Source organism: Notolabrus celidotus, chromosome 7, assembly GCF_009762535.1.
Source record: "Notolabrus celidotus isolate fNotCel1 chromosome 7, fNotCel1.pri, whole genome shotgun sequence".
NCBI classification, from domain to species: Eukaryota; Metazoa; Chordata; class Actinopteri; order Labriformes; family Labridae; genus Notolabrus; species Notolabrus celidotus.
The window spans coordinates 26,667,669-26,690,831 of NC_048278.1; the positions used below are offsets into that span (position 1 = coordinate 26,667,669).

General features: G+C 38.1%; 1 protein-coding gene across 1 annotated transcript in view; it reads left to right on the plus strand.

The window, feature by feature from the left end:
* Positions 1-3,075: 3,075 nt before the first annotated feature.
* The window catches only part of coro2a (coronin, actin binding protein, 2A), a 49,172-nt gene continuing 29,084 nt past the window's right edge, over positions 3,076-23,163 (plus strand). The window contains exon 1 of the mRNA XM_034687792.1: positions 3,076-3,426. Coding sequence (XP_034543683.1) covers positions 3,412-3,426 — 15 coding nt within the window. The 5' untranslated portion in view covers positions 3,076-3,411. The remainder of the gene's footprint in view (positions 3,427-23,163) is intronic.

The window sequence follows — 23,163 nt, forward strand, 5'->3', positions numbered from 1 at the left end:
TTAAGTTCTGAAGAGGTGAAGAGCACTTTTCCTCTGCAAATGGAGGCAGGCTGCTCAACTAAGCATCTGGTGGACAAGGAGGCTAATGGCGTAGTTCACACTTGTGTCTTGTGAAACTACACTTGGCAGCAAAAGCACTGGAAGCAGTTTGAAGCCTTTAATTGTGTGGAAAGACGTCTTGATTTTTCACCTAGCCTTGTTCTTTGACAAGGAAGCAGTCTGTACAGATCTGAAATGCCCCGATACTGTAGTGTTTTTAGCACACCAGAAAAGACACATACAGCTCAGGTAGCATAAATGATCTGCTGTCAGCTTAAAACCTCAGGCTATTTCAGGAAATGTTGGGCCTTACCTGACTAACTGGTAACACAGGACAGTAAGACATGGGTGAACTTGAGACACCTTTAGGTAGTTTGAATGTATTAATTTATTATTATTGAATATTGACTACTTGTCAAAATAAGTCAGAATGTGATGTAAAGAAAAATGCTAAATTCATCTCCGTCACTTTGATTGTCTGCACTGTCGGACATTTAACTGACTTTATGAAAAAAATGGATGTATGGTTGAAGTCATCTTGATCTGTTGCGCCAAAAGTAGGGATGACCAATTAAACACAAGATATCAAGGATACACAGATACTCTGCTAAATTGCTAGTTTTGTGTTTCTAAAATATAAATGAGACCAAAGTAAATTTTGCTAATAAAAAAATAGAGACCTGACTGATTTGATGGTCTGTTGCCTCGATTAACCTCACAGCCAGTTACATTGTTAGACTGATGTTTTTGTAATCATTTGAAAATGCAGCACAGTCTCAAATGTCAAGTTCAAGGGGCTTGAGTTTGCTTTGGTGGGCTGAGCACACAGCTAACTTTACACTAAGCATCATTATAATAAATTACAGTTATTTTTACTTACTGTAGGTGCGTCTTTTCCATTTCTGAAGATCTGACATTTTTTAACACACACCTGCTGAATCAGTAATTTGTTTTTTACAGGTTATTATACAATATGATAAGTAACATGATTGACTGTGAGTATGTGTAAGAGTTGTACAGTTCATGGACAGTACAGACGTTCCTGTTGTTGGCCCCCTACTGTCATGAATCCTCCTGTGATGTCTGAATTTCAACACTTGGGGGCAACAAATGCCCTGAAATAAAGATGTGAACCAAACAAAACTCCAATATTTTCAGATTGTACTGTATGTCCTCTAAAATGATATATGAGGAATCTAAGATGGATTAGAAATAACATTACCATTTAGAAAAAAAAAGAACATCAAAACATGTTTGTTTTTATGTGATGGTTAATATTATAAGCCAGTATTTGAACAGAAAAACAATGCAGTTTGACATGATTTTGAGAATCTACACTGGATTTTATAGAATTTTTTTGTGAGGCAAAAAATATTTTACTTTATTTTTTCCCATCCAAATGTAAAATACAGACATCAGTTAACACAATAGTTGAGTTTATCTGCACACAGAAATGTTAAAAATAACTCCAGAGATTTTTAAATGTGCCATATTAAATCACAGTTAAAAAAACGGCAATCCAATGGACACAACATACATGTTAAACTTGTTAAAACACACACACACACACACACACACACACACACACACACACACACACACACACACACACACACACACACACACACACACACACACACACACACACACACACACACACACACACACACACAAAACAGGGATAAAATGATTTCAAACTGGAGATACAGATTTGGTTTGATTTTATTCTGATGTACACAAATACAAGTAAATTACAGAGGACACATACTCATTTTGATACAGCAGCTCCTCAACTTATACATAAACAGTATGTATGTTTCTGGAGTAAACCAGCCCCCTATAGTGAGTACCAAAAATACCAAAAATTGATGTTGGAGTTATTTTTTAGACTTTAATTTGAAATGCAAATTCACAACATGTAAAACACATTAACAGAAAGGGACTTTTTCAATGTTTTTCTCTGCCTTTGTCTTTCTTGTCTGTATTATATAATTTGATACATTTTGCGTGCCACTATTCTCTATTGTTTGTTTTCTTCTCTGGTTCTTCCTGATCTAGCACTCTCTCTTCTCCTTCTCATTTTTCATCTCTCCCTCTTTGGACTGACAATAATATACAAATAGATTGTATTCAACTAGATGAAAAATTACATAAATATTAAAAAATACTAATAATAGATTAATAATACTAATAAATAAAGTCCTCTCTCTGATCCTCTCTCTTTGTACTGTCAACCAAAAGGCAAATAACCAAACAATGCGTGTTATATCTAATAAGAGATATAAACTGATACTAGATCAAATTTACAAAATCAGCTGCTGTACTTTTGTTGTTAAAATATTACATTTCGCCTTTTAATCCCACAATATAATTGCACAAAAGGATGACCATAGCAATATGTAATTTAGAATGCTACACAGATGATGAATGTGTTTTTTGTTTGTTTGTTTGTTTGTTTGATTGTTTGTTTTTTGCTTTTTTGTGTTGCTTGTTTCATCTTGTTTTTGTTTTTTTGTTTTGTTTTTGTCTTTGTTTGTATAGTGGGATGGGGGAGGGGGGTATGTTCTTCTCTGTTAACTTTCTGAATGTTAATGTCCTCTGAAAAAACTATAAATAAAGTATTTAATATATATATTACATTTCAACCAAGTACTGTATGGTTTTGACACTTTTCTAGTTTGTTAAAAGGACATACAGTGAAAAAAATAAATCGAAAATTTTAGTGGTGCTGGGATTCAATATGGCAGAAATTATGCAGACTACAAAGAAGGGCTTACTGTATGTAGGACTACACTTCTTTGTATTTCATGATTACACTGTTTGAGCCACATTATGGAAAAATACATTATAAAATAAAATTAGGTCACGATGGTTTATGTGAAGTTTGCTTCGGTGATATTTCTACAGGGGATTTATTTTTGATCTGATCACTTTTCAAAGACGCTTTGAGCTATTTTTAAATCATCCATTGATAGTACTGTCGGGCCGAGAATCCACCCTTACAGCCTCGCCCCTCCCTCCCTCCCTCCTCTTCTCTCTCGTCGCATCCAGTGCTCGCATCTCTCTTCGACCTCCTCCTCCTCCTCCTCCTCTTCCTCTTTCGGCACTTGTTTTCTTTTTAACGTGGTGTGTGCGTGTCGCGTGCAGGAGGAGGGACATGCACCATCTCTGAGCGTTTGATATCTTCTTTTTTAATTTCTGGGGCTCTGAAGGTCGAGCGTGGCATCATGACTTTTAAATGACCATCATGCAACAAACACTAGTGTTGTAACCCAGCTCCACGTCCCCACCCGGCAGCTCCACCATCAGCTCCACTTCCACTCCTCTTCAGGGGAAAACTACCACACCACCTGCCGACGCATCCCGCACCATATGACCGTCTCAAAGGTGAGTTTACTTCACACCAAAGTCGTGCAGTTTTTCTGTTCCGTGTCTGCAGCCATGGTGGTGGAGCTTCGTGTTGGGGATTAAACCCGCCGGTGAAAGTGGGACAGTTTGATTTTTTTTAGGCGGTTTTAAAGTCACAGCGTGGCTCCGAGCTGCAGCTCTGCCATGCGGCTCCAACAGCCTCCAAACACCGCCCGGGACAGGAAACACAATAACTCATGTTCAGCAGGTCTCATGTCTGTGAAGGTGATTCAGCTGATCATGTGTGGCTGCAAGTAGATTCACTTGCATGTATGTCTCTGCATGTTACACTGACCTGTCAGCGTTTCTGGTGGTGTTTGTAACCCTCTGAGTTGATACAGTATGCTGGTTCATGATCTTGGACACAGCTGTTTATGGGTCATTGACATGACGTGCATATTTTTTTTTATAATTCACTTTTTTTTTATTGTTTTCAAGAAAGTGCAAAATTCAGGAAGAAATAAAAAAAATACAGAAAACAAATACATTTCACATAAAAAGTAGTAATAAGGCCAATGACAAAAGAAAGACATAACAATACCAAACAAACAGTAATAAAAACAAAAATAAATAAATAAATAGAATAAAATAAACAAACAACAAGCCAATTTCTCACTGGGAAAACACAGAGCTCAGTGCATGGCAACCCCTCACATTCTCACCACGTTTAAACAAAGGTAGTTATTCCATATTTTATTATATCCATAAAGGGGCTCCATATGTCCAAAAACATCTCCTGTCTGTTATTTACCTTAAAAATGAGTTGTTCATAGGTAGCTATTTTAGTCATTTCTCCCAGCCACTCATTAAAAGAGATGTTACTTTTAGTTTTCCAGTGTCTGAGCACCATCCTACATCCTGTGGTAAGAGCCAATCTACACCACAGAGTCTGGCGATGTGACAGTCTAACCCCCTCTGTAATTATACCTAAAATGCAAAGCGTAGGGCTCAACAGCAACTTGGTTTTCAGTACTTGATTAAGAAATGCTACTACATTTTTCCATAAACTCAAAGTCATTTTGCATTCATAAAGCATGTGTAAGAATGTGCCTCTACTCCTGTCACATCTCCAGCAAATGTCAGACTCCCGTAGCTTCAGTCTTGCCATCTTACAGGGAGTCCAGTACCCTCTATGAATTATCTTATATGTTAATAATCTAGTCTGAACTTCCCTAGACGTCCGCACCAGGACCCAACAATTTCCTTCCTCACCTCGTTATTAATTTCCACCTGAAGGTCCTCCTCCTAAACCCTCTTGATTCCACTGATCTTCGGTGGATTAGACTGTCTCATTAGATAATGAAAACTTGATGCCCTGCCTTGTTTCGATCGTTTATCCTGTAATATTTTCAGGACGTGCATATTTTTGTGTTCAAATCCATTATTTTCTTTTGAAATAATTAGTTATTTTTAAGACATACATCAATTGATTCTATAAAACCTGCTTATTTTAAATTCAATTTCAGTATATTCAAATATTGAGATTTATTTTATTTTTAAGTATCTCAAACCCTGAAAATGTCAGGTGGCGCATCCGTCCGAGCAAGTGAACTGACTTAAAACACTATAAAAAAATATATTTTAAGAATAATAAATTCAAATTAAAACACCATTTTATGATTTTACATATACGAGCTTTGAAATAAACATAATTTTATAAATATCAATAGTTTAAAGGCACCTAAGGTTATTTAAAAACGTTTGTCCGGCAATTTGCATGTTCTCAAATGTCAGGGTGGCACCACTATACTCATGGACCTTTCATTTTGACAGTAAGTAGTTATAATGGACTTCAACTTATAAAATAATTCAGAGGACCCCACTAATTGTCATGGCTGAGTTAAAAGGTTTGTAGATGTCTCTTAAGTAATAATAGAAAAGCTTTTATCAACTTATAGGTGGACGGTAACAGTTTCCATGTCAGGTGGTACAACCAACCTAAAACTGTAAAAAAATATATATTTTATACGTGGCCAATAGAGTGCAAAAATCCTAATATATTGTAAATAAAAAATATATTCTCAAAATAAAAATGTGTAAAGCACTGTAACCACTCTAAGGGATACTTCCTAAAACTTTAAGTTAGAATAAATGATAGGTAAGTACATATATTTTGACAAATATCTGGTTTCACCACCTGACATTTTTTGGGTGTTCAAGTTAAGAAAAGGGTAAAATATGCATTGCGACCATTCTGGAAATACTTAAAAAAAAACTTTTTGGGGGGCTTATTTGTCAACGACCCTTATACTAGAACTGGTCACAATCACGTTTATGAATCATTCCCTCCAATGGACATCAGTGTTGGGCAAGTTACTTCTAAAATATAATACATTATATATTAGTAGTTACTGTCATTTGAAAATAATTAGTTACATTACAAAATTACTGTCTCTGAATTGTAATGCGTTACACTACTTTGGAGTTACTTTCACCAAATAACTGCAGAAGTATGACAAGAGTTCTAAAATGCTAAAATCTAGTTTATTGCAGCTGATTATAAATCCAGTGAAGGGTGATGTGGTATACCATGATGACTGTGTAGGCCCTAAGGCTACTAACAACTTCATATAATAGGCACAGTGAAGGCTCATGGCGCAATACAATAAGTAACAATGACCATCAGAATCACAAAAGCAGACAAAGTCAAAGTCTGGTAAGTTATAATAAAGATATTGTAAATATTTAAACGTAACTAAAATGCATTGTAACGCGGGTTACTGAGATTTGTAACAGGTATAATATTACCAAAATGTTATATTACTGCCTTACAGCAAAAAGTAAGACATTACTGTAATTGCGTTACTTTTGTAGTGCGTTACTCCCAACACTGATGGACAAAACTTCAAATCAATTTTTATTTATTTCATGATTTGTTAGACTGAAACATTGCAGAAGTTGGTTGAAAATGCACATTTTGATTCCCATGAACTGCAGGTGTAATCTTCAAATTGCTGTTTCTACAGCTGCTTCTGTTACTTTACATTTATCCTTTCACAGTTAATAAACTAATTTATTTATCTTATATTTCACTTCAAAACTACTGGATCACTTATTTTTCAGCTGGAGATTTTTTTTTCTTTGTTTATTTGGTCAAAGTTTTCATCATATATCAAAAGCTACTGAGCTTCACAAAAATTTAGATGTGGCGCTGAAAGACACTTTAAAATTGTTAATTGAAAAATTGATGAATGAAAATAAATAAATAAATACTTAATTCTATATATTAAAAAACTGTTTCAGTGTTCACACAAAAAGAACTCCAGCTTTTAACTTTTTTGTGTTTTGATTTTTGTATTTTTGGTGGATGTTATCAAAATAATCAAGAGATATACTCAGAAAATAAATCCTGCTTACATTATAGTACAATGATAAAATTAAAGTCCCAGTAATTTTTGGAGAAGATTTTCTGACCAAATGAAAATAGTAAATTAATGTACTTTATATTGGCTAATGGAGTAATATACCTTTTACCAATAACTAACAATAGTTTACTGTGTCCTTTTAGCCCAACTTAAATCAGTCCTGTATTTTGTGTCCCTATGTTCTCCTTATTAAATGAAAACCACAAATACTGAATGTCCAAAGGATTAATTACTAAAATAATACAAATAAATATATGTAAATGTCCCTAATGTCCCTATTTCTAAAAAAAATAACCAGTTCATGGAAAATAAATAATAATCATAATTAATAACAATTAAAAATGTTAACAATTAAACTGTATTTATTCAAAAACAAATGCAGATTTAACACATTAGAGGCTACATATAAATGAATTTTAAGGATTATTTTTGGCATCATTATAGTGTACACCATCATGGTAAAAAAGAAAGTACTGTATCCAAAACAAACTGTATTGTACTAACACAGTGAGCGCAATCTTCATGTCTGCAAACACACAATTAGTTATAAGTGAAATCTATTATTTTTGCCCTGCGGGTGGCTGTATTCTGTTGTTCACTTCACCAGATGGTTTGGATCCATTGTTGTTGCTCACTTTTGTCTTGATGGATGTAAACAAACCTAAGACAAAGAAAAAGCAGTTTGAGAGCTCTGGGTTTAATGACCCTGAGTCTAATGGTCACCACATGCTGAACAGTGGGAGAAATTTAGCACTTTGAGCCAGCTGGGTCCTTCAAGTGTGGCACCATGTCCACAGGGGCAAATACGAGGCATGAAGGTTGGTTGGACTCCAGAGTTGTGTACTTTAGCATTTCTCAGGCCAGTAATTCAAAACTGTGTAATTATAGACGTATTTCAAAATTTCTGTATGCGACTGTACATGAAGATATAATTTTACAGTCGGGATGTATAATTCAGCCTGCTCTGTTTTTAGAATCAGCTCAAAATGAGCTACCAGACCAGAGAATGAGGAATAAAAATAACCATCATTTCATAAAACAGAACTCAGCATGACAGTAGTTATTAGTTTATGTCGTAAGTTCTGTAATTTGTCAGAAATCAGCTTTTTCTGGTGACGTGTCATCCATAGTTGCCTATTGTAACCATTATAAGGCCTGTTTATTGAAACATAGGTTGTGTTACAGCGTGAGAATTTAACATTTTTGGAAATACACTTTTTTGCTTTGTTTGTTTGAGTTAGATGAGAAGATTGAAAGCAGGAGCTTAGCTTAGCATAATTATGTAAACCAGCCAAAAAAAAAAATAGATAGCTAAAGAGTTTACATATAAGCCGTTTGGCTTCATGCTGTAGCCTCACATCCCAATAACGCCCCTTGTAATAGATTCAAGGCATAACTTCTAATGAAGCAAAAGGCTTTTTTACGAACAGATTTATCAGTGAGTTGTTAGCTAAATGCTGTTACAGTATTTCATTGCTGTGTTCCAGTTCCCAAATTGGATTTTCAAAAGATATCTCAACATTTCCCGTCAGTTGTTGTTCACTGTTTCCTGACAGATCAGGAATTGGGGTCAAGACAGATGGAGGAAAACAACCTATTTTTAAAACATAATAGGTGCTGATGGATAAAGTTGTTCAGCTAACATGAGCTAAAAATAGCTTACATTACAGTTTGATATTTCCATATTATAGCAAGTGGTTCTTTAAGCTAACTGATAACATTTCTAACTAATGATTAATTTAGATTGGCCGTGTGATAAGTGTCTGTGTTAACTGTTGTAAAGGTCACTGTTATCTCATGTTGAATACATGTTTTTATGTTTTTACCTTGAATCTGGAATGGAATTTCTGGATTTCACCAACTATTGTTGGAGAGTTTTTTGAAGCAGTGAAAGAAAAAAGTTACTCACACTCTTCACATATGATCTGCTTCCAATCTAGAACACAGCATCTTGTGAAATATTATTACTACACTTTGACTGTAGACATGTTTGGTAAGGTAATGTGGGCAAAATTGTATCAAGTCTGTCTGATTCAATGCAAATGCAGTCATCTCTAATTGTAGTGCAGCTCGTGTAGTAACTGTTAGCATGATAGATTAGCAGTCTTTCATTCACAAACCTGCATGGTGTCAGACTGTGAAACAGTCATGTCTACAGTTTAGGGCGTGTGACAAATCAAGTTGTGACTTTTGGACTTGTGTTGAGTGTAGAGGTGTCGTGCCAGCACTTGAGCTTGGAAAGTGTGTCTGTCATCTAGCCGATGGCAAACTCCTGCCAAAATAGGCATTACACTAATGAGTTTTCATCACATCTACATTTTGGGAAACATAAAACTTGAGTGCAAGAAACCCCTCTCACCACTTGTAGCAGCCTTCACACATCTTCAAGGTCTCTAGACATGTTTTAATGAGCTTTTTGAGTTATTTTTAGACGTTGTTGCTGTTTACTCTACTTTGTCACAAGTGAAATCTGTTGTGCGCTTTCATGTTGGGCTGTAAAATGCTGCCTTTTATCTCAGGCATGTTATCACGCAGACTGTTAATGCATACCTTAGAGTGGCCCACTTTTTCGAACCCGTAACTTATGCAGTTTGCTGTGCAGAAGCTCACTTGCTTACAAATCTCAGAAGATTTTCTAGCATTTTGCTGCGCCTTTCCCCTCGATGAAACAACAGATTAATTCAGTTCAAGTCAATTTTATTTATAGAGCACATTTCATACTAATGTACACTCAATGTGCTTTACAGTTGATAAATAACAAAAAACAAACCAGTGATTGATAAGAAGCAATAAAAAAGTGAGTTCAGAACACACATTTATAAAATGACTTTGTAGTACCAACCCATACAACAAATACCACAAAGAAGTACCAGTATTATGGTCCCTGTATTCCTACTGGAGCACTCACACAGGAACATACACACACGCGCACAGGTAAAGAATAACTACCAAAGGTAAGAGAGAAAAGCAGTGTTTAAAGACTATTTTGAAAAGAATTTAAAGTTTCCACAGACGTCAGGACAGCATGCAGACTAGGGATGGGTACCTTTCACATTTGAACCGATATGGTACCAATGCCCGGTACCTGGGAATTGGTATTGGTACTCAACTTTACAAATTTTCGGTACTTTTGTGTGTGCGCTCCACACTGACTGTATCCCCTGCTGTCGAAAAAACTCACTCTGAAGAAGTTGAAGAGCTGGTCGAGCTGGCCAGCAAAGGCATCTGATCCCTCTTCCGAAAGAAGCTGATAATGATAAATAATGCAAGATAAAATGCCAAGCTAACGTCATCTTAAAAACATTGGGCTTATCACAAATATTGCATTGAGCATAATCCGCATCGCATTTTGAAAAGTGGAGCAACACTTTCGAGCGCTTTCTGTCAGCCATGCTTGCTTTGTTGATTGATCCTGTGGCTGCTGATGTCATTGCGGTCTTATGCATGCAATGCTGTGTCCATGTCCGGCATGGAAAATCGCCTACTCTTCCACTCCCTCACAGTCACAAGGATGCGTTTAGGTACAGAAACATGGTACCGTTTGATTTTACGTGAATCGGTACTCGGTAGTATCGACAGAATTCGGTTGGTACCTATAAAAGTACCAAATTCGGCACCCATCCCAAATGCAGACTGTTCCACAATGCCACCTTAGCGTCTAAATGCACCTTCTCCAGTTTTTTTTAAAACTTTTTTTACTTGAGTTTTATTCAGGGGGTCCAAACCAGATGATCTGAGGGATCTGATTAGGCTGTAGTCAATGAGGAAGGCCAGAAAGATGTTGAGGAGCCTTACCATTCAGAGCTTTGGAGACTAGATGCAATGTTATCAATTCAATTCTGCGGTAGATTGGAAGCCATTGAGACAAGTGTATTTCCTGTCACCCAAGCCAGGACAGTAACCAGAGCTAAGTTAAAATTCTGAAATGACACACAAACTTGTCACAGGTATCAAAGTCCCAGCTGCTGTAATAACTGCTGTGAATCAAAGGTATGCTTTTGTGCAAACAGGCCCTTGAACCTGGGAACCTCATTGGCCTTCTGATAATATGTCTTTGTTGCTTCTTCTTATGAACAATAAAGTGATCTCCAAATAACAGGAGGTATAACCTGTAATCTGGACAAACAGTGAGCTTTGATTACCTTAGAAGCCAGTTGATATTTACTGTGGGATTGGACTTTGCACTGCCTCTTTAATTCTGTGGAAAAATAACAAGTCCAGCAGGATGTGTTGTCCTGAAGCTGAAACAAATGGATGATTGATTGACCAGTTAATGCTGAAAGTGTTGTCTCTTTGTTATGATAAAACACTGAATCTATTTGGGTCCAATCTATTTGGAGCATTCACTCACATCACATGATTGTCATTGAAAGATGAGGCTGAGGGGTTCTTTAAGGTGTTAGTAAAATGGAGATTTTTCCAAGTTCTAGAGTTAACTTTAAAACTGTTTTCAGACAACTCAAGATGATTTTGGTTGAAATGTTACCCTAATTTATTGGACAATGAAGCGACACAAATATTATTAGCAATGAATTTCCACTGTAATACAAATGGGTAAGAGGCTTTAGGTGATCACAGGCAGCTTCTAACTGTTCCTAATGTCTTCAAAGCACACACGCAGCTCTGCAGTGTTAGGAACGCAGCAGGTGAAGACTTCTTGGCACTTTGATGGATCAGTAGGTGTTAATCCACACAGAGGTGGTAAAACCCATTTATGGATTGTAGGTCATTGTGTTACTTGGTTAGACTGTTGACGTTGGTGTATGGTTGTGTAAGTGTACACAGAATGTTAACTACAGGAAAAGATAGTTTAGTTAAGAGGTTTGGGGATACTTATCTCAGTAAGTTAATATTTTGATAAATCTAAACACATTGAAATTAAGTGATGATTTGTAAAACTGAGAATAGAGGAAAATGCCTTACCTAACATTTAAATACCATTGGCACTATTAGCATGGCACACTTCCACTAGGGTTGCCAACTTTCTCACTACTAAATAAGGGACAGATGCACGGTGCGATGGTGGTGTGAGTATGATGTGTGAATTCAGGGTATATTCATATTCTGATTCAACTGGAAATGCAGAAAGTGTGTATATTCCCTTTAATCCTTACTGTATCATTATGTATCCTCATATGAATAAACCTCAAAGAAACCACAATTTGGCTCTTTACATAAAAAAAACAGGCAAAAGAAAAATGAAATGCAAAAGAGGACTACGGCTCACTAAATTTACTTTTTCCATGGATACTTTTTGCTGCTCTTGAACGACTTAAGCAGTCTTTTGTCCTTTTGCACAGCCAGAGAGAAGTCCTTACATGACAAGTCACAGTTTACAGATATTTGAAGTTCATTTTTGATCATCTCTGTGCTGCATCCGTTTCTTGAGTCTGACCATTTAATGGCCATCAGAGAGATAATCCTCTCAAGCCTTTTTTTGACTTGGCGCATTTGCGCTGTATACAACTGATGCACGTGAGGGGGCCTGTGATTGGATGACAGGCGGCGTGATTGGCACATGATCTGCCACTGCCATTTTATCTGATCTAGGATCTGTCGAGTGTAGTCTGCTGCATTTACAAGAGTTAATAGTCAATATACGAGACAATTGAGGTCCTGTATGAAACAAACCAATTTAGCCCAATATACGGGATGTCCCGGCTAATACGGTACAGTTGGCAACCCTAACTGCCACTGACAATGTTGTGTCCATGCCTAAACACCTCAAAAACATTGACATCTGTTTCTGTGATATTCTGTACAAATGTGCATGGTCCCAGATAAGGACCCTACTAAATAAGAGACTCTGTATGAATTGTGTGCACCAGTCAAAATATGCTAAACGGCAATGCCTGTCATGGTAAACATATCACTTCTCTCAGATTACATCAATCTGAGAATATTAGCATGCTGATTAGCTGTTAGCAGTTAGCCTAAATGAATATATTTCTTGGGGTTTATCTTTTGACTTTTGTGCCTTTTATTTAGAGAGGACAGGGGATAGGAGTAGGATACTTGGAATAGAGAGTGAGGAATGACCATAGACTGTAAAAAATATGGACGTAGGATCCGTGACGTCACCCATCTGTTTCTGAAGAGCTGTTTTGAGACCAATCGGCTGCGGCAGCCATATTGCTTCTGTCAAGCCAGTGTGACGTAAAGAGGCGGGCTTTGAGCCTCCTAGCCAACAGCTGCAGTGTTCCTGCAGGCAGCTGTGCCTCTCATTGGAAGACTAGTAATCTCAATATCTTCTAAATTACCGAATTAGAAAAAAATTCACCCCCCTCACAGTGAGAGGACATCGAGAAATTAGCTATTCAGACTACACTCATCTTTTGTACCAGGCTGTAAACATGTTTATTAATGCTGCAAAGATCGTCTTTTCCCCATTCATGTGTATGTGACTTCCGGTACTTCCGGAGCCAGCCTCAAGCGGATCCTTGATGAACTGCAGCTTCTAACACTTCCGCATTGGACTCATATTTTTAGACCGGAGGTTGCCGCTTGGGAATGATGTGCAGTAAAGGGCTGCAGGTTGGAGTTGAACCTGGGCCCCCGACTTGGAGGACCATGACCTCTGTATATGGGCCGCAAGATTTAGCCACTTAGCTAAACTAGCCCCCCAGCTTAAAGAATTATTGACTTTGAGCTGTTCCCCCCTTTTAATGCCAATTAGTGTTTTATTGGCACGTCTTCTAGCTTTTCCCAAAGAGAGACAGAAAATGAGGGGGATAGAGAGCGGAGCCATCACCCTGTGTTTTCTCAGAATCAGAATCAGAATCAGCTTTATTGGCCAGGTATGCTTGAACACACAAGGAATTTGACTTTGGTAAACTGTGCTCTCTTTGTACAAGGCATAAGAATAGGACCTACAAATAAAAATAAAAATAATAACAAGAACATCAGCTATAAATACAAAAGAACAACAAATAGGCTTGACTAATATGTACAGGCTAAAATGATATGATAAAGTGCAGTGGTGAGTAGCAGAGGTAGTTTTTACATTAAAAAAATAGTAGTTAAATAATACAAAAAATAGAAATATGGAATTCTGCTTGGAGAATTGTTGCATTGTATATTTACATGTATGTTTACAGAGAGTTTTTTTCTGACAGGTATGACACTGTTATGGTTTAGTGTTCATCAGAGTGACAGCCAGGGGGAAGAAACTGTTCTTATGGCAGGTTGTTTTGGCGCACAGGGATCTGTAGCGCCTGCCGGAGGGGAGGAGTTTGAATAATTTGTGTCCAGGGTGTGAGGGGTCAGTGGTGATGCTACCTGCCCGTTTCCTGGCCCGGGACCGGTACAAGTCCTGGATGGGGGGCAGGTCGACACTGATGATAGCTTCATCAATAAACATATAACCTCCACAAGAAGACAACATCCTAATCATCATGCTTTCTCTGAGCAGCTGGAGTGAACAAGTTCATCAAATTACTGTGTACTTGTGTCCCACTGTGTTAGTTACTAATTACAAACAGCCCAAAGGTAAATGAGATCATCAATTGTCCTCCGTTTGTTCCTTTTAAGAATCAAACCACAAGTTGTGATTTGAGGTTTTTGTTGGAGAACCTGATGTTCTAACTAAATGATGCCTCATACATGACTATACCTCCAGAACAGAGCCTACAGGGCTTAAAGTTTCCACCAACACCCCTGTGGTTCACTCATCACTAGACTTGATGAAGACTAAACCTCAGCAGGACAGTTACTTTGGAGTGTTGTTTCTTTTTACTTGTAAGCCTGTTAACTTTCAACACATCATATATGTTTGAACATAAACTTGATTTTTTTAAAAGTTTGTTTGCCTGATTACCACCTTCCTCTTTAGCAAGACCTCTGATCTGCTGTTCATTTTGAGAAATGTTGAAGTGTGCAATAATGACAGATGTGATAATAAGTAGACAGACATTTAAATTATAGTCAGATTTATGATGGCTTAATTTATTTACGAACCATTTGATTCAAGGGAGGCAGAAACCAAACTGAGTTGAACCAATGGTCTGTATGTAAGTGCACAGGCTTAGGCAACAGTCTGTTGGCGGATGTTGAGGATGATTACTGTACATGTCCTGACAATGGTTTGGAAATCCTAAAATGCTCTTATGTAACCATCAGAGTCTGCACGTGACCACAGAACCTCTCACTATTATTGTCACACACACACACACACACACACACACACACACACACACACACACACTCACACACACACACACACACACACACACACACACACACACACACACACACACACACACACACACACACACACACACACAGACCACCAGTCCTCACCCTAAAAACCAGCTCCTGCTGTTTCTGTCCCTGCAGGACGAGTTCATTTACAGAAAGGCCTTAATGACTTTCTTAAACAGTAGCTTTAAAAGGCCGGTTTGTGTTTGTAGTCTGTGCCCCCTCTTGTTCTGTTACATCACTGTCACTCAGATCAGGTCATCCTGCACGTTTCTGACATGACAGCTGTCCGACTGGTGAAGGATTATCTGCTGCTGCTCCCACGTGGGCCAAACAAGGAGGGGATTACTTCAAAAACACAGAGAGAACAAGAGTCTGTGGATTTGTACTTGTGCAAGTTTTACAGGCTGAAGGGAAGCGACACCGTGAAGGCCTCAGGAAAGAGGAAACTTCAGATACCTGTTGTATATGTATATGCATTTATACCATGCATATACATATTTATAGATATTTTGTCAGCTTTCTTGTTTATCCTTTGACTCCCAGGTTAGAATTTTTTGACCTGGAGCCTTGAAATGAAACTAATATTCACTTTTCTAGTGTTTATCTAACAAGCAGTGTTTTAGTGTGAGCTTGTGTTGTTTGAGTCAAAGGGTATTCATTGTAAAGCAGATGGGTCAGCAGACTGTTATTCATTATTAATGAAGAGAAGTGGATGGCCTCTTACACTGAGGTGTGTGTGCTAATCCTGAGCGCTAAAGTAACCCTAATGGCTGTTACCTCATGAAAAATGCTGTCAGAGCAAATGAATGTTTGTTTCCTGATGAGGCAGGAGGCGACAGTGTACATTTGTTTATTAGACCCAACAACAGCTGTGCATCCATTATTTTTCACAGGTGGGTTTACAAATTAACCAGAGTAAATGTTTTAGAGTACAGTATTTGCTAAAAGGCTGCATATGAGTGATCAGTTATTTCTCTGCAGCATTTATATGAAGTTTGATAACATTTGATTAACCCATCAGTGGTCTCCAGAGGATGAACCTTTTAAGTATGTGGTGATCCCTGCGCCGAATTTAGCGCACACATTTGTGTCCATATTGTTTAAAAATCCCATGGTAAAAGCAGGTAAAAAGGCTTTCACCCAAAGATGGATGATGCAGGCTGGACCTACAGTAAATAACTGGATAGATGTGACAATAGAGATTTACAGAATGGAAAAGGTAACTTTCTCTTTTAATTTAAGGCTAGAAGTTCAGATTACACTGGGCAAAATGGGTGAAATATGTCAAACCTCTGAGACCTGACTCATTAAGAATACTTAATTGGTATTATTCAAAAGTGTATTAGGCCTAGTGCCGATACTGGATACTGCTTGATTTACTTTATTTTTGGTACTTTCTCTCTGGATGTTTATAGTTTTTGTTTCGCCACAAAAAGAGAAAATCAAGTCCATAGAGGCTAAATGTAGATATAAGTTTGTATTCAAAGAGCTCAGAAGAGTGTCTTGTGCTTGTTATGTACTTATGTCTTGAATATTGTGTAATTGTAATGACAATGTTCTATGGCACAAATAAAATAATAATCCCATAACTTTAAATGGAGCTCAATCGTTTGGTCAATTTTTAATTGGTCCTTTATTTACCTTAATGACTAAATTCCTGCCAACACAAACAAGCCTTGTGGGTATTACTGATAAATGTAGGTGTGTTAATCCAGGTTATTTTATGTTTTAATTGTCAGGATTTTACTGTAGCACCATTATCAGGTCAAAGGTGTTAAATCTAATTATTAAGCTTTATAACCAAGCATACCCATGTAAAATTAGATTTAGGATGAAATCTTGTTCATGTCTCATCTATGTATGAATGAGCACCAATAAAAGACATTGTTCCATTTCTCACCTGTCTTATTCAGGACTCCTGTGGAATAACACTATTCTAAGACCTGTATGAAATCTCTCATATTTCCAACACATTGCATATCGAAGTCTCAGCTGAAAGAAAAATGCGACAAGTGCAAGCTCTTTGATTTGTCTCAATATGAAAAGTTAGTCTCTCACTTTGAAGTCTTATAATTGTCTTAGCTCATTCCTAGATCTCAGCTAAAAGAAGAGTGAGACTAGTGCAAGCTTTCAAATTTGTCCGACTATGAATGCTCTGTCTCAGTATTTACTGACCTGCTATTTTAAACAAGTTTTGAAAATATTTAACACCATTCCTGCTGACCACCATCATCTTAGTACTCCAATGAGTGAACTTGGCTTGTAAACATCAAGCGGCAACCTCCGGTCTCAAACTATGAAGCCCATGCGGAAGTGTTATAAACTGCAATGCATTGAGAATCCGCTTGAGGCTGGCTGCAGAAACACCGGAAACCACACAGACGCCAATTCAAAAAAGATGATCATTGCAGCATTAATAAACATGTTTACAGCCTGGTTAAAAAAACTGCTTGGCTCTGCGTAGCTAATTTATCTATCGGCACACACTGTACGAGGAGGTGAATTTTTTTCTAACGCAAAGGTTCAGAAGATATTAAGAATCCAATTTTTTTTCCCAAATAAGGACATGACTTGAGTCCCAGTTGGGAACACATAGCTGTTGGCTAGGAGGCTCAAACTCCACCTCTTTATGTCTTCAAAACAGCTCTCAGGAACAGATGGGTGATGTCACGGATACTACGTCCATTATTTATACAGTCTATGGTATACATGCTGCTAGCATGTAGCAGTCTCCATGCAGAGTAATAGCTGAATTGCAGATATGTTATTAGACTTTTCAAAAAAATGATATGGTCATTGAAGTATTCTGAAGTATTCCGAAGTGCTGAGGTCATAGGCAGAGCATGCGTGTCAGTGTGCTCTTCATTCTGTGTGTTTAGTATCACAGCACGTTAATGCAGTTAGCTAATGGAGGTGATCTGATTAGCTACGGCCTCCATGAGCCTGAAAACAGGGCGTGCACTGCAGTAGTGTTCTGTCAGTGTATTGTTTACAGGCAGACTGAGCCTATATAAAGGCAGGCTTATCCCCGGAGTCTCAGAAAGTGAAACTCACCTTGACGACAGTTACTATGGTTAGTATGGATGGATGGCCTTAGCTGGCGTGGCTCACTGACACTGTTTTTATTTCAGGTGAGAAGGATCACTGTGACTGGTTTGGTTTGCTTAGAGGAACAACCTCATTGCCTTTGCTGAATTATTAATAGTCCTTCAGACAATCTGCCATTTAATATTCATTACGAATATTTAACAGTTAATTCTGCTATAAAATGCATCTTTTCACCACAGTTATTCTCAAGGCAGTGCTTCTGGGGCTAATTTTAGAACACCAGGATACAGTTTCTTTGCTATTGGACACATCGTCCCGTCTTCCTTCTTCTCTTTGATGCTGAACATTTATAATCTTGTCAGGAGCTGGTGCTAGAAAGGCTGTCTGTAGAGCAGCTGGACTCAGTAGTAATTAATACAAGTTATCAGAAACCCTCCAGAGGCTCAGTACCGAGACACACTGCTGCCTCTGTGCTAATATGTGCCATGATCCATAGTTATAATTACCTCAAATCATATTGAGGAGAATATCATGGCCTACAGTTTCTTAATTAGTCAGTGCTATAGCAAGTTATGTACCCCTGTTTTGTCTAAAACAGTCCCTTATGTGAAAAGAAGAGACCTGTAAAATACTTTAGGTCATACGGTATCCAAAAATCTGCAAGAAATAATGTATTTAGCCTGTTCAGGTAGCTAACATTATCTAGCTAGCTACAGAGTTAATAATGTGTGGTGGTTGTAATCTTTGCCAGCAGATTTAACAGTGGTTTGGTGGTAAATCACAAACCTACTCTTGAAATAAACTAATCACTAGTTTTCTTTTTAATTTACATTTATTAAGACGCCCGAGTGGTAGAGCTAGATATGTTATCACCATTAACTACCAACCACTGTCTGTATAAAACATGGATGTAGTCTCAGTGATGGCACCCATTGGTTTTTGAAGAGGCGTTATGACAGAAGACGGCAGTCGCCATATTGGAAATGTTAACCCCCGACTAATCTTGAAACCAGTTTAGGGGTGAAGCAAGCGGCAACCTCCAGTCTAAAAATATGAGTCCAATGCGAAAGTGTTAAACTCTGAAGTTCATCGAGGATCCGCTTGAGGATGGCTCCTTAAGTACCGGAAGTCACATACACATGAATGGGAAAAAGATGATCTTTACAGCAGAAGTAAACATTTTTACAGCCTGGTTAAAAAAAACGGCTTGGCTCTACGTAGCTAATCTCTCCGTCGGCACACGCCGTAGGGGGGCTGAATTTTTTTCTCACGCAACAGTTCAGAAGATATCAAGATTACAAGTTTTTGCCCAAATAAGGACATGACTGACTGGACTCCCGGTCGATAACACATAGCTGTTGGCTAGGAGGCTCAAACTCCACCCCTTTACGTCACTCTCTGCCTGGTTGAGTTCCGCAATTCCAATATGGCTGCCACTGTCGATTGGCTTCAAATCAGCCCTCAGGAACAGATGGGTGATGTCACGGATACTACGTCCATTATTTATACAGTCTATGGCTCTAACTGGGTTTTCCTGTCTTTTAGTCAGCCTCAAGTGGACATATGAGGAACTGCAGTGTTTTTTTTAGATGTGCTTGGCTTCACATTTTGAAACTGGAGGTTGCTGTTTGCTACCAACTTAAGATAGCAACATTAACCAAGTGTGGGTGGGGCTTGGGAAACAGCCAGTGTGTTTTAAGTAACACAGCCCTTAACAAAGAAACCTTCCCAAGAAAACACCGCCATACTAAAGTTTTCCTCCTCCTCAGTTATCAGGAGCTGCATGGCATAAATTAATTCAGATCTTAGCTCTACTCCTAGGAGTGAAATGGTGATTTTGTTATAAATGCAGCTGTCTGTTTATGATGTTATCATTATTTGGTTGCTGTAAAAATCTCCCTGCAGCATGTCTTCAGCCTGGATTTTCTTACCCTGTAAGCCAATAAAGGAACTGATTTGGTTTCCAGCTTGTCAAACATAGCCGTTGTTGTTTGTAGTGTTCCCTGGTGCCAAACACTAACGAGACTTTTCTGACAGTTTTAAATCCTTTATGTTTTAAATAATTTCAGGTACAGCATATAGGTGAGGAAAGAGGGAGATTTAATAGTGAATCTGAACTCACATGCAATTCATTTTCAAATTATTTTTCTTTGCAGTGTTTCTTTGATATGAATTCAGGAATTATTGGCTGTACAAACTGTCTTCTGCTGCCAAAGCTGATGTGAGCCGGTTGGTAGAGCTGTGATATCACAGATTGGGATCTGATTCAAACAGATGTGCTAATGCAGTTGGGGGAGACATGAAAGAACAGGCATGCTAACACGTGAGTCATGTAACATTGAAGCTAACTGGAGGTTGAGATCATCACCACACAATGTACCTCTGTGGTTCATGTGATGAAATGTACCCCCTTTGTTCAGAGCACTGCAGAATGTCATCAGCATAGTTTGAAGATGACTGTTGATCATCTTATCAAATACTGTTCCCCACTCATTTCCTGCAGGCTGATCACCATCACCTTTCTGTCTCTTGGTCTTTAAGTCTTCATGCTGACTTTAAGTCCATGCTCTGCTTCTTTGAAGTGAAATAAATTGTTTGCACGTAGAGGCATTTCCACACTGTGACTGGGCTAGTAAAGGTGTAACCCAATGATTGTATCAGTGCACTCAGTCACACCTCTACCTGTTGAGACACGAGCAGATTATGATCTAACCTTCAGCTTCATGAATCATGTTTCTTCATTTTGTGGCTGTGTTGCTGTGCTTCTTTACATAACATTTTCCTAGTTTATGTTTTTAGATTTAATGTCCATTTGATCAATTTCTTTTATCTGTAAGTAAAGTAGTATTTATACACATCAGATAGCTCTAAGAACTCTTCTATCCAGTGAATGAAATACCTCAAAATCCAACATTAATCATTCCTTTTATGCAGAAAGTCATGTTCCTAGTGCTCAGTTTCCTGTTAAAAAATCAGCGACAGAGCAGGTTAAATTAAATTGTATTAAAATAACTCCACAAAGAGCATGTTCTACTTCTTCCAGATATGTTTCTGATATAATGGCGCCCCAGAATTACTGACAAGCTATACCAAGAAAGAGCAAGGATCACCATCTGTCTGAATATTTTCTTCCCTGACAAGTCTGTCAAACTGGTACTGAACCATCTGCAGCATCCCAGAGCTCTTAACTCTTTCTTTTCACATTAAAAATGATCAAATTAATTCAACTTGAATCTCACTTCTGATTTTTTGTGCATGTTCCAAGCCAGCCCACCCCATAGTTAGTGAACCCCTGGCCCCATTAACCAGAGCAGCATTGAGTGATTTTTGACTTTTTGTGATGACTTTTAGAATCAGTTTCTGTCCTGTGTGTCTCTGGGCAGGTGTGTCTCCTCATTTGCACAGTCAAGCATCAAAACCAGAGCATAAAGCAACATGCAAATATATGATGAAAGAAAAAAAACCTTGCTTTTACTTGTCTCATGCACAGTCTTTCTCAGCTCTGATGTAGTAGTGAAGTAATCAGTTAATTTATTTCTACAGCAGACAGTCATTCAGGCTTTTATTTGCTCTCTGGATGACGTGTAAATTAATCTGTCTTTGTAGGGGTTTCTGTTTACTCTGGACCAATGGCTCCTGATTACTTATTCAGTTATTGGCTGCACCTGTTCATGTGTACTGGAATAGGACAGCGCTTAAATATTTGACTATTTAAAACCTGTGTTAAAAAACAAACAAACTTGGAAACCTTAACAGGAGCATTTTAACCTCCACAGGATTGTACTTGGCTCTAAAAACCAGGTGTTTTACAGTCAAAACACAGTCAGACAGATTATCAGGAATAACAAAGTGAGGGAGGGAAGGTCATTGTGTGTCTCTGTAGTGTCATTTTCTCACAGCAGCCAACTATTAGTGTGCGTCTGTATGTTATCTGTGATTAGAGAGAGGGAGCCTTGTGGTTTGAGCTTTCTGGAAAGAGTCACAGGCTTTTAGGACTCCTGCCCTGTCCTTATTGATAATTATCAGTGGAAACGCCAAGGCCTCATCCAGTGCCAAGAGCCGAACCAAAGGAAAATACAGTCTTTGAATACAAGTGGAGCTTTTTGGCAGCTTGGAAAGAGTCTATAAATTAAAGCTGTCAATATGAGGAGTGTATTCAGGGTGACACTGGTCAATAAAACCACCGGCTGTCTGATATCTTTAACACACCCTTAAGCTGGCTGAGGTTCTACTCACTGCTCGTGTGTGAGCCATGTCTGGTCAGAGTAAAAGTTTATTATTCTGATTAATAGCTGAGAAGACCCTCAGTCAGCTCACATTTGCCATTCAAATATCTGTTTTTCTAATTTGCACCTGCATCATTTTTTTATAGAGAAATGCGAGGGCAACAAAACTACTGGATGTTAACGATGACATTTCTCAAAATGATCCTTCTTCTCGTATCTTGTAAAAATTATTTGTACTGTTAGCCATATTATCCTCATGGCTCCACTCTTTTACTAAAATGTATGAAACCCTTGGTAAAAACTGGAGAAAGCACTAAATAAAGCAGTTTCATTTGAAGTTTTCATGTTTTTTTTATGCTGTTTGGTAGACACAGAAGTCTGGAGGGTCTGAGAGCTGAACTGCCACTAGCTTGTTTAGATTCGGTTTTGACAAGACTGACGTTGGTCAAAAAAACGTTGTGTGCCGAAAAGTGACAATACTTGGTATTATTTGTCTATTTGGTTTAAGTTTAAAGTAGGGATGCACCGATCCGATGCTGGTATCGGATATCGGCTAGATCGGACTCAAAAAGCTAGATCGGATATAGGTGACAAGGAGCCGATATATAGTGCTGATCCATATGGCAGATCTGTTCATCTCAGTTCTATGCTTTTCTGTGTTTACAACAGCCATGTGCGTCTCCTACATCATCAGCGCTGGCCGGTCTGTGCATTTTTGCCCAGTGGAGCATGATGGAGGATAACTACAGAGGCTGTGCAGATTAGCTGCATGTCACGCTTCTTTTGCTAACAACTCCGCCGGAAACTTGCAACATGTGCAGCACTAATGTTTCTACGGATGGCAAATGCGCTGAAAAATATAATGGAAGCCCAAAGGA